Genomic DNA, 15730 nt, shown 5'->3' with positions numbered 1-15730 from the left:
CTTAAAGAAAGTTGACATAAAAATAAACAAGAGTATGAGGTCGCCATGAAGAGACCAATAAAGTAAATCAAAAAAATATTGAAAACATGGTGTAGGAAAAGGAAATAAAGTTAGGAGAAAAGCAATTCAAAGTTGAGGATGACGATTAAAGTGTGAGGAAACAAAGAATTCGATTTAATTCCCATATGAGACATTAAGCCAATTGGTTTTCTTTCTTTTTTTTTTTTCCCTCACACACTCAAGTAAATGCGCGCACACCACATGTATAAGATCTTGAACCCAAGACCTCTGGATTGAAAGACAGCACCAGACCAAGGCAGCCTTGTATTTAAGCAATTTGGATGTGAGCCGGTGTACGCATATTTTCGATTAATTCTCTTAAATGTCCAAATAAAATAAAAATTAATTGTCATTTTCAAAAAGGTAGCCCCACCTCTCACCACTCTACAATAATGTTAAGTAGGACAAAGTGAAATGTGTCATTTACAAGTAGAAGATTCATTGGACGTCAAACATCACCTTTATGGAGCATGAAAGAGTGATCAAGAGACTGTTATTGTGATGAGAATACCAATGACTTGTTGGCAGGTTTCCACCAAGTGATTTCTTATCTTAAAAAATAAGCAAAAATAGACTAATAAAGCAAAGAAAAATAAATCTCAACCAAAGTGGGCGTCGTTATTCTTCATCTTTTGTTGCGAACATTGGAACCTCCGTGTTTTAATGAAAGCTCCATTTCACACTTTTCAACTATCTTATTCTTCTCAGATTTTTTTAGGATGATTTATATATACACCACTCAATCTCTATGTATTTAAATATTAAATACCTAAACTTCCATTTTTAGATACATGCCATATTACCTATGCATGAAGAAAATGCATTTAACATTTCAAAATTTAATTAGTGGTATATTTGATTTGATATGAAGAATTTAAGTAATAGAAAAAAAAAACAAAGTTTTTTAAGTATTAGATATGTAAAAGTTACCTAAACAAGAGAACTGAATCCTCCTGTGAGGATTAATGGGTTCAGAAAAAGAGTGGTGACGGCTTAATCATGCAAGCTTCATATGAAAAAAGTGGTGACGGCTTAATGGGTTCAGAAAAAGAGCAAGGAAAAGATAAAATCCTCTATCAGAAAGATGAGCCTATAGAAAAAATAAATCCCTCCATGCTTGAATTCTACTAAAATTTGCGTCTTTTAACCAAGAAACATACACCAGCATGTAAACAACAACCAAAAAACAAAAAAAATCTGAATTCAAAAGTTTAGATAAAACTACTGTTTGAACATAATTGAAGCAACTTTTGAAGTTATCTGAAAGCACATGGAAGAATCATGCCGCACAATACCACAAAGCATAGTTGCAGCTTCGTTCAGCATAAAGTGAAATTAAAAGCTGATAAAAAGGTTTAAAAGTTAACAGAGACAAGATAAAGAGATCATCAGCGCACCTACACCATCCTTTCCAATTCAACCATCATAAAAAAAAAAGACGACTACACAGCAATTTTAGATTAAGATTCAATAATTGGAACGACATTTTGTTTTAAGAAAACAAAATGGATAAAATGAATACCTTTAAACTTCACGGGTAAACTGGAAAGCTTAAGTTTCTTCAAAGCCACCAGCCACATTTATAGCAGAAAAAAGGCGCAACTTTTTTCCAGATTCTTTGTATTTACATTAGATTTATATAGAAAAAAAGATCAGGCGTTCTGCATCTTCTACACAATGATTTCTCCTCTCTACTGAAATTGAACAAACAACTTGAATAAAGCTTATCTAAAATAATGTGGTTCTCACTAACGCCTCACAGAAAACTCACCTCTGTTAGACCTGAAAGGCTCTGCTTCTCCGGGTCCTATCAGAAGCTGAAGAAGCAAAATCTGAACTGGGACGAGAAGGTGCAGATCGACGTCTGCCCAAAAATGAGAACATATTACGAAATATCCGTCCAATTCCTCCTCTCTGTTGAGACCTATTATCTCTGGAAGCCCAGGAGATTCTCCTCGGTGCAAGGCCAGAATTAAACCCGCCGTCCATCTCAGTATAAACAACCGGCAGCTGTCGCTCCCCCGCCCTTATCCCCCCAGTAAACCTCCCAACTGCAAACCCTCCACCAGGAAGTCTCCATATAGTAAGTCCCATGGTTTCATCCTCGCCGACGGCTGACGGACTTCGGTCATCTCCGTGGTGCTCCGTCATTCCTCGCCCCCTTATATCAGTGGGCATCTCATGCCTGCACACCGGGCAGGAATTCCGCAGCGAGAGCCACGGCAAGATGCAATCTTGATGGTAGATGTGCTTGCAGGGCATCTCCCTCGCTTCAGCTCCGAGATCGAACGGTTCCATACAAACGGCACAGTTGCAATCTTGCGAAGCAGTGATCTCGATCGTCGGCATAGACTCGATAGCAGCCTTGGAAGCCGGCGGCTGCTCAAATCCGCGACCCGTAAGGCCATTAATCTCGATCTGCGCAAGCTGGTCTAGTAGCCGCTCCAAACCGGATCCCATCAGAAACCCAGACATATTCGCTGGAAGAGGACGAAGGCCAGACCCCGCCCCATCGTCGTAGTAGAGTTCAAAGCTGCTGTTCAAAGGGCGATCAGCGTCGCGGCCTCCACCGCCGTCAGAAGGGCCACGAAGAACGATCACAGGATTGAAAGGGGAGCGGTCTCCGGTTCCGTTTCGTCGGTGGCGGCGTATTCGAATGGGCTCGGGGTGGTTTTCTGGGGAAGCCCCATGGCCGCTGAGAAGATAACGGCGTGCGAGACTCGGTGAGGACTCAACCTCCTCGAGAAAACCACCATCGCAGTCGGGACAGACGATCGCATCCTGCGGCCAGACGCTGATGAAGCGACTGCAGCGGTAACACCAGTATGAAGATCCCGTCGCCATTACCGGAGAAGAAGGCATCTAAGACCTAGAACCGTTCTAAGATCCGAAACTCGATCCACTAGAATATCTTGATTTGTATAAAAGAGTGATAAAACTTCGGAATATAACCTAAAATTGATCGAAAAATATCTCCTTTATCGCAACTGATGATTGAGTATTTGAAGACGCAACACTGAAGAAAATAAATGGCGGCCGGAAGAAAACGAAGAGGCGGTGACAGAAATCAAAGAGCCACCTATCGGTTTCTCGAGCCGAAAAGAATTTGGAGAGAGAGTAATGTCTTGTGAAGAAGAGGGAGGGGTTTTTATGCGACTGCTCAGTACGGCAGGCCTGGCGGCTCGCTTAACGACGTTATGACGGTGCCAAATATTATTTGATATTGCGCTGAGACTTAACGGAACTCAAGGTCGGTCTCCGCCAGTAATCGTCGGCTCATTTGGCAGATAAAGGGTATAATCGTAGTTTAACGTTTAATAAATAAATAAATAAATAAATAAATAAATAAATAAATAAATAAATAAATAAATAAATAAAGCGCTTTTCCACTTTTCCATGCTTCCTCCCACGTTATGTCGGAATCTGCGAGCCTGGCGCACCCACGCGGTAGTGCGGGTCAATCATACGTAGATGGGGAAAGGAATTTCTTAATACTTTTTTTAATTTTTATTTCCTAAATAACACTCCAAAAATTATAATTTATTTATACCACACCAAAATTTTTTTTTTTTTATATAAAGCACATTCTATTTATCTTGAAGAATTGCATGAACATACTATCCTGGACTCATTTCTCCCAAATCTTTGTCATCATGGTCAACACTGGCATGAACATACTAAGTGTTGGGAACTTATTTCTCGGATTTGTGCTTGAGTTGACCTTAGGGTGTTTCTCTCGCAGCCACTTGGGCTCCTCCTCCATGCACGTCTGCCATATATATTGATCTTGCAGGAAGTCTGAGCAAGTGTTGATGATCTTATCCATGGTTGGGCCAACAATCCAGTATTCCATGGCACCGAATGTGGTAGAAGCAGGAGGGATGATGGAAGAGAGGACAAGAAGAAACTCGATAAGTTAAGGGTGATTTCCACCTCCCGGATCAATGGCAAAGAAAATTGTAGGGTTACGGAATTTGCTTTACATGTAAAAATCAAAGTTCAGATGTGACATAAGTAAATTTCAAAGTGTTTAGTACTATATATTTAAAAAGCTCTTAATTAAAATAAACTAATAATAATAAATTTGTATATATTTCGTCTCTAATGTATTTCTATTAAAAAGTTTAAGCTTTTTAACAATAAGTATAATGTTAATAACTTTAATATTGCTAATAACTGTCCCATTTGGATTAAATATAATGATGAGATTCTTTTTTTTTTCCTATTTTAGAAGTTAAATCTCAATACATTCATGGATATGTTAATTTCTCTTCTTCTATTAAGTTTTTTGTTGTTTTTATTTATGTTGATAACAGTGCTATTGTTAGAGTTTAGTTGTTAATAGTGCTACTAATATAATTGATTCATGGATTTTTTGGGTGATTTTAATTGTATTCTTAGAGTTAGTGAAAAGGTGGGTTGTTTTCCATCAATTACTTCAAAGCTAACTGAATTTAGTGATTGTTTTATCAACTCTAATATTTTTAAAATATAAAATACTAGTCACAAATTTAGTTGATTTAACAATCAAATCGATAATCAAATAAGGCGCCTTCTTGATAGAGCTTTCAGCAATGCTTCTTAGGTAGACTTGCGTCCATTTTTTTTTTTTTTGAATAATTCTACTTCAGTTATTCTTCTATTTTTATATCTCTGAAAGCTTCTTATGTTTTAAAACATAGATTTTAGTATAAAAATTATTGGAGTAATTATTTGGTTTTTAGGATGTTATTCATGAAGCTCGGAATGTCCACGCTAAAGGTGATCCTCCATTTTTCCTTTGCAATAAATTGAAGAATGTCAATGATGCTTTTAGCATTGAAATTGGAATAATTTCCATTACCTTTCAAATAATTTCAATGATTTAAAGTCCAAACTAGGCAATCTTTTGAATAGATTGAATATGATATTACTTACATTTACTTAATGAATTAAGCCTTTATCATTCAAGATAAACTTCATAATGCCATTTCTCTTAACTATAAATGGTTAAAACAAAGGAATAAATGTGAATGATTATCTAAAGGGAAAGATGAGGTCAAATTTCTTTACCAAAAGATAAAGAAAATGAAATCTGATATTGGAGCTGTAAGGGAAGAATACTTACCCTATTTATAAAGATTTTATAAACACAAAAAACAAGGAAGTAATTATTGTGCTTTGATGAGATTTTATTAATCATTTTCTTGTCATTTTGTAATGACCAATGAGCAATAAAATCGGAAAACTAATATATATATGAGAAAACTGTCAACATGAATCCTAAAGAGATCAAGCAGTTTGAGGGACTCCATTATCTTTTATAGATTTTTTTTTTGCAAAGGGTTATCAAATGACCAAGTAGTTTAGCTTGCTTGTCAAAAGAATCGAAAACCCTATAAAACCTAAACAGCCGGTCGAACCATCCGACCAACAAAATTGATCAAACAGAAGATAGCCGACAATTAGAACTAAAAGTCAGTCATATATTGTGCCCATTTGACACAACGATTCTTAAAAGTGACAGCTATTAATTTATTTGTATTAGAGAGGTAGTTATATTAACTATCATAGTTATGAAAAAAATGAGATACCCTCCAACTGTTGAGATAAATGGGACAGTGTTGTAATTGTATACTCAAGCTACTAATGGTTATAAATAGAGATCATTTTATGAATAAAGGTTGTAGACTCTTCTCTATGAATTCTCATTGGTATCGCGTATTTGTCTCCTTTTCTTTTTTCTTCTCTTCTTTCTTCATACTCCAAACTCTTGGAACGTGCCCACTATGACAATTTAGGATTCAACAATTTTATTATTATTATTATTATTATTAAAATGAGGGCCACGCCCTGCTAATCAATATGAAAAAAAAGATGCAATGAGAGGGTAACTAAAACACCATCATACAACAAATTAAACTATAACTTGACACAAAATGGTAGAAACGCACCTCAACACCTAAGAAAAAATGAGAACAAACACAAATTAAAAGAATAACCAAATAAAAAAAGTAAGACGATAACTCCTACTAACAAGATTAAAAATAAGCAACAACTTGTAAATAATGAGCCTCAGAAGCCTACAACAGAGATAAAAGCTTAAACCAACAAGAACTCCAAAGAACTATATTTGATCTAACCAGAGGTAGTCTGAGCAAACAAGAGTCTCTTTAGAACATTAACTTGATTATAAGAAGCATAAAAAACCAATTCCAACTGAGATCAAAGGAACATCTCCAAAAAGTAGGAATAACAAAAAAAAAAAAATATATCCGGGAGTTGGGAAATTCAATCAACAACTATAGGCTTTCTACGGTGGCGTAGGTTTACTTGCCTTGTCTTCTCTCCAAAAATTGCTTTGAAATTTCACTTCATCTCCACCAACGGTCTTTGTTGATCTCTCTTTATTATGAGTTGTTTCTTTTTTTAGGATTGGGTGTCTTAATGACATCGGAAATTAGCAATCTTGGGCTCTTTAAATTTATTTTGTTGAGATGCTCAATTCAATCATAAATATGTCAAATTTGGAGTTCATTTGACATTTTAAATAATGATCTAAAGCTTTCAATTGTGCTTCCATTTTTGATAACATTGGATCGTCTTGTAAAGACGATTAGTGTCCCATGTTCATAATTTTAATTTGAAAGAACTTTCGCAAAAAAACTTTATAGAGATTCATGCTAAATAAAATTTGTTTGACACATCAAAGATAAAAAAACATTGTTATTTACAAAGTCTAACAAGTAAATGATATTTTTGAATTGCTGAACGAATATATTTATGCGTGTTGTGATCAAATCATTGAGAAATTGATAAAAATGGAAAACATGGATTTGAGTTTTATCATTAATTTTGATGTTTGATGAAAATTTGAAAAATGAATGAAAGAGGGTGATAGATTTGTAAGTAGCAATGTCTCGAGTGCAATGTATGTAATTGTCCCAAAAATTATTGCTATAACATGAATGCATACACAAGTAAGAGACGGAATATAAAAGCTTAGAAATTTTTTGTATGATTATGAAGATAAAAAATCACAATGATAAGCTCATTTGAAAGTCTTTCTTTAATGCTAGTCAAAGATTATACATTGAGCGTGTACACATGAGAAGGGAAGAGATAAATATAAAGAAAAAAAAAAAATCTTTAAAGAAGAGAAGTTTGGGGATAATTCTTATTTTTAAAATTTATCTTTTAATCTAGTTTTATTTTTTTAACACATATACTAACTATATTTAATATAATTTATTTTTATATTTGTTGAGTGCTAGAAAATTCGCGGCAGAAAAGTAACATATTATCATCTTAGTATGGTACGAAGATTCAACACTTACTTAAAATGAAGAAAAACAACTAGAATTGACACTTGAAGTTTTTACATGGAAAACTCGTTCAAGGAAAAATCACGGGACCTAGCTGATGATTACACTTACAATTACTTCTTTTACATCTGGGAAAAGAGTTTGAAAATCTCTCAAGTTACAACGTTGACGCGTGAATGAACTTTTTGCTAGGAACTGATGGCGACCCACAAGGATTAGCGGCGGCTGGCAGGTGGCGGTCAAGAGCAGTTGACGACAGTCGGCGGTTGTCGACGACAATCATTGGTGCTTGATGACGGCTGACAGTGTTTGACGATGACAAGAGTGATATCAGACTTCAACTCATTCTCAAAGCTTCAAGATCTCTCTTCAGAGTTTATGCTTTCCTCCGACTTCAAGTTCTCTTCACCCCTCATGAAAAGAGTGAGGATCTATTTATAGATTTATGAGTGCGATTAATGTAAAAATATGAATTATTTTGATTACACGACTCAGAGGACTTCCTTCAATTAGACGATATTTTTATGGACATTTGAGTTTCTTAATGATGTTAGAATTGAGTGATCTTAGGTTCATTGTATTCGTCTTGTCAAGACGTTCGATTTTGCTATAGACTCGCCATAATCAGCTTCGTTTGACTTTTGAAATGTGTACAAAAAATCTATCAAAATTAGTTTAATGACTTGATCTAAGCTTGATTTTGTTTAGATTGGACTAGTTTTGGTAATATTGGGTTCTTCTCATTGAGCCGATTAGTTTGATTGTAATTTTGCAAAAATTGACCTCATGATGACTTTTTTATCGAGGTTTGAATAATCCTTGCTCAAAAAGTTGCCTTAAGATTCGTGTCATGTCTCGAGATTCGTGTTGGATGATGAAGATTTGTTGGAGTTGTATCAATATTTATATAATATCAAACAATTTGATTTATCTAAGTTTGATGCAGTCGTTAGTCCGCAAGGAAAATGACAGTGATGGTGGTGACTTAAAAATGGTTTAGGCTTGATTTGAGAAGACGGTGAAGGGTTGTCCCGTTGCAGATAACGTCGACTCGTCATTTGGTGGAGTAGCTTCGCAGGCAACCGCCTCCATTCCACTAACTAGGCTTTTGAATGAGCTTTGTCGAATGATGAAGCTCTTTAATTTTAAGAAGTGGCTATGATAAATCTTTTATTAGAATAATTGAAATTATTCAGAGTTTTTAAAATATTTTTATTTTAAATTAAAACTTAAAATATTTAAGGCACGTTAATATATATATAACCCGCTAAAATTGAGTTAAAAACCTCAATTTTACACGTGTTAACGCGCGCCGGCCGCCTTCTTGCTTCTAGAACGGCGGCCCGCGGCCGGTGGTTCATTAAAGTCCCCACAAGGTCAAAACGTAATTTGTACAATCTTAGAGGGTATTTTTGGAATCTAATCGATAGGTGCATTTCCCGGAACCCGCGGACACAGAAGACCGGGTAGGTTCCCGCTGGCCTAACGCGGAATCCCACGTGTGCATTCGCTATTAGCCGTTGGATGAATGCCACGTGTAAAGTTGGACGAAGGATTTATCTACTTGGCCTAACGAGGCAGGATTATTAATGAATTGATTAGCTCAAAATCAAAGAGAAGATGGCTTAAAATATTTACAAATTACTAAACTAAAAATTAATTAATTATAAAGTTGGAAGCTTGATTTCGAGGACTTACGTAGGATATCCAGCTGGCAACTGATTGGTCGTTTCTCACTTCGACTGGGCGGCTGGGCCCACTCTTTAGTCTTATCCGGCTGAACGTGAATTGAGATGGAGAAAGCATTACATTACCTTTTCCTTACTAATTGCAGATTCAAATAACTTAATTATGAATGGGTCCTCCAAGGGTAGTTCTGCAATTGCATAGAACCAGCTAAAATTGAGTTGTTCCCATGGTTGAATTAGTTGCCCTTGAATTAAATAACTGAAAATAGAAGATCTAATTTTAAAAATGTGGAAACTAATTAAAATAATGTTCCACAATATCTCGATTTGAAATCATATTCAAAATATTTAATAGTGAATGAAGTTGTTTTGGCATGTTACATGTTAAATTGATGAAACCAACATGGATGCATCATTGTTATGCATTTAATGCATATTCAATTAATTTTCATACTTGATGCGTGCCAGAAAAATCGCGGCAGTAGAATAATGGATTGTCGTCTTAGCGTTGCACGAGAATTCAACACACATAGATAAAAGAAGAGAAGTAAGCTGGAAGAGACACCCGACTTTTATGTAGAAAACCCTTGAAATGAGGAAAAATCACGGGGTCTCTTTCAGTTAAAATAATCTACTATAAATAATGAGTACACTGGTCAATTCTTCCCCTAAATTAGGGAAGATAAAATTACAAAGTTATGTAACTATGATCTGTCTACAGTTCTTGGTGACAACATGTTGCAAAGGTCCTTGTTGATTGTTGTGGATGTAGTATCCACCGTGAGAGTTGTAGATGGTTGCTCCAGAAGCGTTGATTGACTAGAGAAACCTTAGCAAGCAGTTGTAGGAACTGTGGACCACATAGACTGTAGTGACGGGTATGAATGACGTCCGTAGGCCGTGGGGGCTGGAGTCGGGAGCTGCAAGAGTTGTGAACCACATAGACCATAGGGGCGAGTATGAAAGACGTCCGTAGGTCGCGGGGGCTGGAGTCGAGAACTGCACTGGCTGTGAACTACATAGGCCGTGAGTTTGAATGACGCTCGCAGACCGCGAGGGCCGGAGTTGGAAGCTGCATGAGTTGATGACCACATAGGTCGTTGTTGGCACATGTACCGTAGTGATGGGCTCTTGTCCCACTGACGAGAAATGATTACTAGATTTTCCAAGTTATAACAATGACTGACGATATCCGGTTTTGGTGGTCGACAACGGTCGACAGTGATGGACGAAGGTCGACGTTGGTCGACTACTATCAGCAATGGTTAATGACGGTCGACGGTGGTCGGCGGTGATGCTAAGCTGCAGCTTCTCCTCAAGGCATCAGACTCTTTCTCTAGGCTTCAGTCTACTCTCATGTGCGGGGTGGGGGGGTCTATTTATAGTGTTTTGGGTGCAATTAATGCAAGAATATGAATCATTTTGATCGGATGGTTCAGACAGTTTCTCTCAATTATACAACGTTTAATGGACATTTGAGTGTCTTAATGATGCCAAAATTAAACAATCTTGGGCTCGTTGGATTCATTTTATCGAGACGCTCGATTCGAGTATAAACTTATCATATTCGACAACCATTTGATCTTCCGAATATGTCCGAAAATCTTCCAATAGTGGTTTAATGACTTGATCCGGGTTTGATTTGACTCAGATTATACTAACTTTGATATCATTAGGTTTGTCTCATCGAGTCAGTCAGTTTGACCATAAGTTTGCTAAAATCGGAGCTCTGGATTACTTTTAATTGAAGTTTGAATGTTTCTTGTTCAAAAGATTGCATCTAGATTTGTGCAAGATGACGAAAATTTGTATTTATTATATATTTTCATTCAACCTTCCAATGAACTTAAGAGCATTAAATCTCTCATTCTTCTCGCTCAATATTTTACTTGATTCCCAAAACTTTATTGGCATAAGCTAGCAAGGAAGTTGATTCTTATGGTAGAAAAGTTATGACTCTATTAACTTAAACTAAAAATCATTTATACCTAAAAGAACAGAGTTGTAAATTTATATTGCAATTAGAAGTTCAACAACTTCATTATAATCAGAGCATCCTTGGCCTACGTGCTTCCATTTAGACAATTTTGGGGAACTTAAGACTTACTTTTTTTATTTTTATTTTGTTAATATTAATATTAATATTAATATTAATATTAAAATTAATACTATTATTATTTGCATTGTGGCTATCAAGAATGCATTCACAAATCATTTTGAGCATTAAATGAAGATGATATTTGTTAATTTTAATAAAGTCATATTTAATAAAGAACAAATTAATCTGAAGCTTTAAAAAAGAGCAAAGTTAAAGTTTAAAGATTGATCTCATCTTAAAATTTTTCTTAGTTAACTTCAAATGGAAAATTATTAAGTTATATAGAACAATTTAACTTCATGTAACTCATAGAAAACTTCCATCTACCATGTTTTGCCTAACTTCTATAAACTTATAATATATCATCCTCTTCTAAATATCTAAGTTATGTTACTTACTAAGATATATTAAAAAAATTCAAGCTTTTTATATCTTACCATTGGTATTTCCTCCTTTTAATTTTTCTCAATATTCTATACATATATCTTAATATGAGATTATCATCTTAACGCTGCATAAAGCATTTTCTTTTATATTGTGATTTGGTATAGAGAGTAATTTGGTCGATGACTTGTTAGTCATCCGTGAAGGTGATCTAAGACTTACTAACAATAACTATACTTAATTTCATAATTGTACTATGAAAAATAAAATTCATAAAAACATATTTTATAGGTCCTTATCCATTCAAACATTTTCTAATATCTTAAGCCATCTTTAGATCTATTCACTCAAATACAAAAGGCAATTATAAAGTATTTGAAGTTTCTATATTTTAAGTTAAATTAAATTCATTAAAAAATCTCACAAAATTACATAAAACATTAGATATATATGAAAATCATTTTTGAATATTAAAACATTCATTTTTTGTTAGATAAGAAAATATTCTCGGATATCATATTAATATAGATAGTATCAACTTAAAAAATAAATTTTTAATTAAATCGTTCATTAAATATTATTGCATGTTTTAATATTTAATTTCAAAAGCTTATATATTCAAAGAAATAATTTTTTAAATATTTTTTTTTGGTCACAAATAAATATTCAATTATATTCATTTTAAAAAGACTGGACACATTTTAAGATTTGTCAAACTTAAGGAAATGATAATTTCTTAAAATTCTGCGTACTGTTAATAATTGTTTTGTAATATATTAAATCCTTTTTTGGCAAAAATATAAATCCATTTAAGTTAGAAATAATGCCCTTGTTGACTATCTCATTATTTCATGAGCAATATATAATTGATTAAAATTTACCAGTTAACAATTAAAATGCAAAAAAAAATATTTTTATAATGAATATATTATTATTATTATTATTATTATTTTACTTTAAATGTTTATTAATTCTTGAATTCTATCTAGAAAATCATTTTTCTTTATATTGTGTCCTAAATTTAAATTGTCAATATCTATAAAATTATTAAGGAAGATTTACATGCATACCAGCCAATTTTTATGCATTTACATATCCACCCCTAAACTTGCATTTTCACATATATATCACATGCCTATTTTTTATGTGATAAGAAAGATATGGGTGAAATAAAATTTGAGTTGTATATGTAAATGCATAAGAAGTCAGTGGTATGTATGTAAATCTCCAATTTTTTAATTATAAAATTATTAATTTTCTCTAGTTTTATCTTCTGTCATCCTTCTAGAAGGTCAAATCTTTCGGAATTTACCAAAAATAGCTACTTGTTAAAGTCAACGCATGCTCAACAAACCTGGTCAGAGATGGATTAGAGTTGGTATTTGCTTCTTCTGCTCCCTTCCACAAAATAACTTCAAGACTTCGCCTTTTGATTACTATATAAAATAAATAAATGAATAAATAAACTTTTGAGAAGAAAGCTTACGCATGATAAATAAAAATGCAAATGGCATAGAATATTCTGTATTATTCCTGCTGTATATTATAAGGGCAAGCAATGTAATTTCCTATTCCTAAAAGCTTCACCTACTCTCATAGGTGTGTCATGCCTCTTTCCGTGGAAAAGATAACACGTCCGGAGTCCGGACTCAAGCTAGGCCCTGACAACGGCTGTCATCCACCAGAAGGAGCGAAGGTGAAAAGAAAAAACCACTAGGTATTCATCTTCATGATTTCTTCCTATCGCACCTTCTTCTTGCTTTGGATAGCTCTACTTTGTCTTCATGGTATTAGACCTTTAAGCTCAAGACTATTCGAGCACATCTTCCTGCTTCCAGCCAAATGCTACAAGCGACGACATCTGCTCAGGTTGACGCAAGTTCGAACCTCCAGCGATGTCGACTTCCTAGACTTCAAAAAATCTCTATCTATCAGCAATGAAGATAAACACGCTGTCTGCATCTCTCTCTGTCTCAATTTCTGATGAGTAACCTCAAACATCTTACCCAAAGCCCACTATCACTTGAGAACTATCATATATGGAAGACACAAGTTTTAATGGTGTTCACTGCAAATGAGAGTTTAGGGTTCTTCGATGGCAACACACCATGTCCGATCCTTCCCCATTTCTTGCATCTCTCACTCACCGATGAGATATGACATATCATTATTAAAAGACTTCAACCAACGAATCGCTCCAGTCTCATCCAACAAATGAATGCACTTCATACTCTCTCACTGAATAATCAGTCGATGACGCAATAGTTGTACGACGTGAATACTTGTACAGCGTAAAAGCTCTAGAAGATAACATCACTGTTGGTGGTGAAAATCTATAAAATGAGGATATTATCCTTTATACGCTCAACAGACTTCCCACAATTTATCAAGGCTTCAAGACGGCAATTTGTACTGGATTACAACTCATGGAACTATATGACTTCTACCCTCTTCTATGTATCGAGGAGATCAAAATTATAAGTGACAATCAGAAAACTCGACAACTCCCATAATCCCTAACTTGCTCTCAACGCAACTTGCAGTCGCTCCATCTCCAATTCTCACAGTAGGGCCAAGCTCAAAATCATCCTCGCAGGGGTTGGGGTAAAAGTCCATCAAGTTTCTTTATTACTTGCTAAATCTATACTAAGTTTGGTCACTCGGTCGCGACAAGTTGGCATCAGCCAAACCTTGAGTACATACCAACCAAACAAGCTTTGCAAGCCACGACCTCTTCGTGGGTCCTGGACTCATGTGCTACAACTCACCTCACATTAGATCTCAATCATTTATACCTTGCCACACCGGCAATCGGTACTAAACAAGAAGTGGCAGTGGGCACCGATCAAATAGTTTTAGTGGCACATACGGGCGATGACATCATTCCTACACCCTATAATAAGCTTTGCCTACCTCAAATTTGGCATGTTCTACCTCTCCCTTGCAATCTATTATATGTCCATAAATTGTTTCATGACAACAAGGTCGCTATTCTTTTTGACCTGACTGGTTCTACCATCTTTGATCACAAGATGAGGCTACCTTTATTTCGGGGAACTAGTTCTTACGACTTATATTTGATCACCTCCACTGCAACTCCAACTCATGCTCTCGTCACCTCCACAACAAAGTCCTCCCTTTGGCTCAAATGTCTTGGGCATCCTCATTCAGATGTTCTTAAGCTCGTTTCGAAGCATCAACCAAACTTACACATAGAAATACATATGCTTATTTGTAACAGTTGCAGTTGCAAAAAAAGTCATAGACAACCTTTTTTGTTTCCTACTTTTCATACATATGCTCATTTTCATTTATTACATTCTAATGTATGAGGTATTGCCCCAATCTCATCTTCTCAAGGCTATAAATATTATTTCTTTTTATCGATAACTTTTCTTGCTTTGTTGGGTGTTTCCCATAATAAGCAGGGTTGAAACTGCTCACATATGTAGTCAATTCATTATAATGCTCCACCATCAATTTGAAACCACTACTTGTATACTCCGTTTTTATGGTATTGAAGAATACAAAAGTACTATACTCCAAAACTCCCTGCAAAACAATTGAATTCTTCATCAATTCTCGTGCCCCCATACCCCTAAACAAAATGTGGTTGTTGAACGTAAGCATAAACATCTAATTGAAGATCGGTTAAACTCTTCCCGCTCCTACAGCCGCCGCCCACCTTTGGCCACCACTTGCCGTTCGCCATCGGCCGTCGTCAGTCGCCCCTTGCTCGTTGCAATGAAGCCTCTTACGAAATTGCGATGTGTGTTGCTGAGTAAAGAGCAACCCTTTAGGTAATGAAGCATTCTATGGAGCAACACACTTCGAAGATGATATAACCATGCACCCGAATATAGTGTAATAATTCCCCAAAGATGGTGCAACACACACTCTGTATACAGTGAGTGTTTGTTTTTGTACTCACAAATACGTAGTGAATTATTTAAATTGGGTTAGACCTTATGGATTTTTTTTTTCAATATTTTCCAAGTAAAAATTTCAGATATCTCTACATCTTACTTTAATTATCTTAGAGTGTGCTGAATTTTTTTGGAGCACTAAAACACTAAATAATCACTACATCACCATGAATCTTCCGATACACATCAATAATATTGTTTCATATGTATATAAAAATTTTTATAACTAAAAAACATGGAGTAAGTTAAATTATGTATTTATTGATAACT

The 15730-nt window shown here is 35.1% G+C and overlaps 1 protein-coding gene across 1 annotated transcript; it reads right to left on the bottom strand.

Moving 5' to 3' along the window:
* Positions 1–1451: 1451 nt before the first annotated feature.
* On the bottom strand, positions 1452–3163 carry LOC110024895 (E3 ubiquitin-protein ligase RDUF1-like). The gene has a single exon (XM_020725086.1). The coding sequence runs from the start codon at positions 2920–2922 to the stop codon at positions 1837–1839; it is 1086 nt and encodes a 361-aa protein (XP_020580745.1). The 5' UTR covers positions 2923–3163; the 3' UTR covers positions 1452–1836.
* Positions 3164–15730: the final 12567 nt, after the last annotated feature.

This window comes from Phalaenopsis equestris, unplaced genomic scaffold, assembly GCF_001263595.1.
Source record: "Phalaenopsis equestris unplaced genomic scaffold, ASM126359v1 Scaffold000277, whole genome shotgun sequence".
Taxonomy (NCBI): Eukaryota; Viridiplantae; Streptophyta; class Magnoliopsida; order Asparagales; family Orchidaceae; genus Phalaenopsis; species Phalaenopsis equestris.
The sequence above is the reverse complement of the archived record's forward strand: the minus strand, read 5'-3'. Positions and strand labels throughout refer to the sequence as shown.

What these genes read in the sequence shown, in the direction of transcription:
- LOC110024895 (XM_020725086.1), bottom strand. Translation starts at nt 2,922, where the DNA reads ATGCCTTCTTCTCCGGTAATGGCGACGGGATCTTCATACTGGTGTTAC.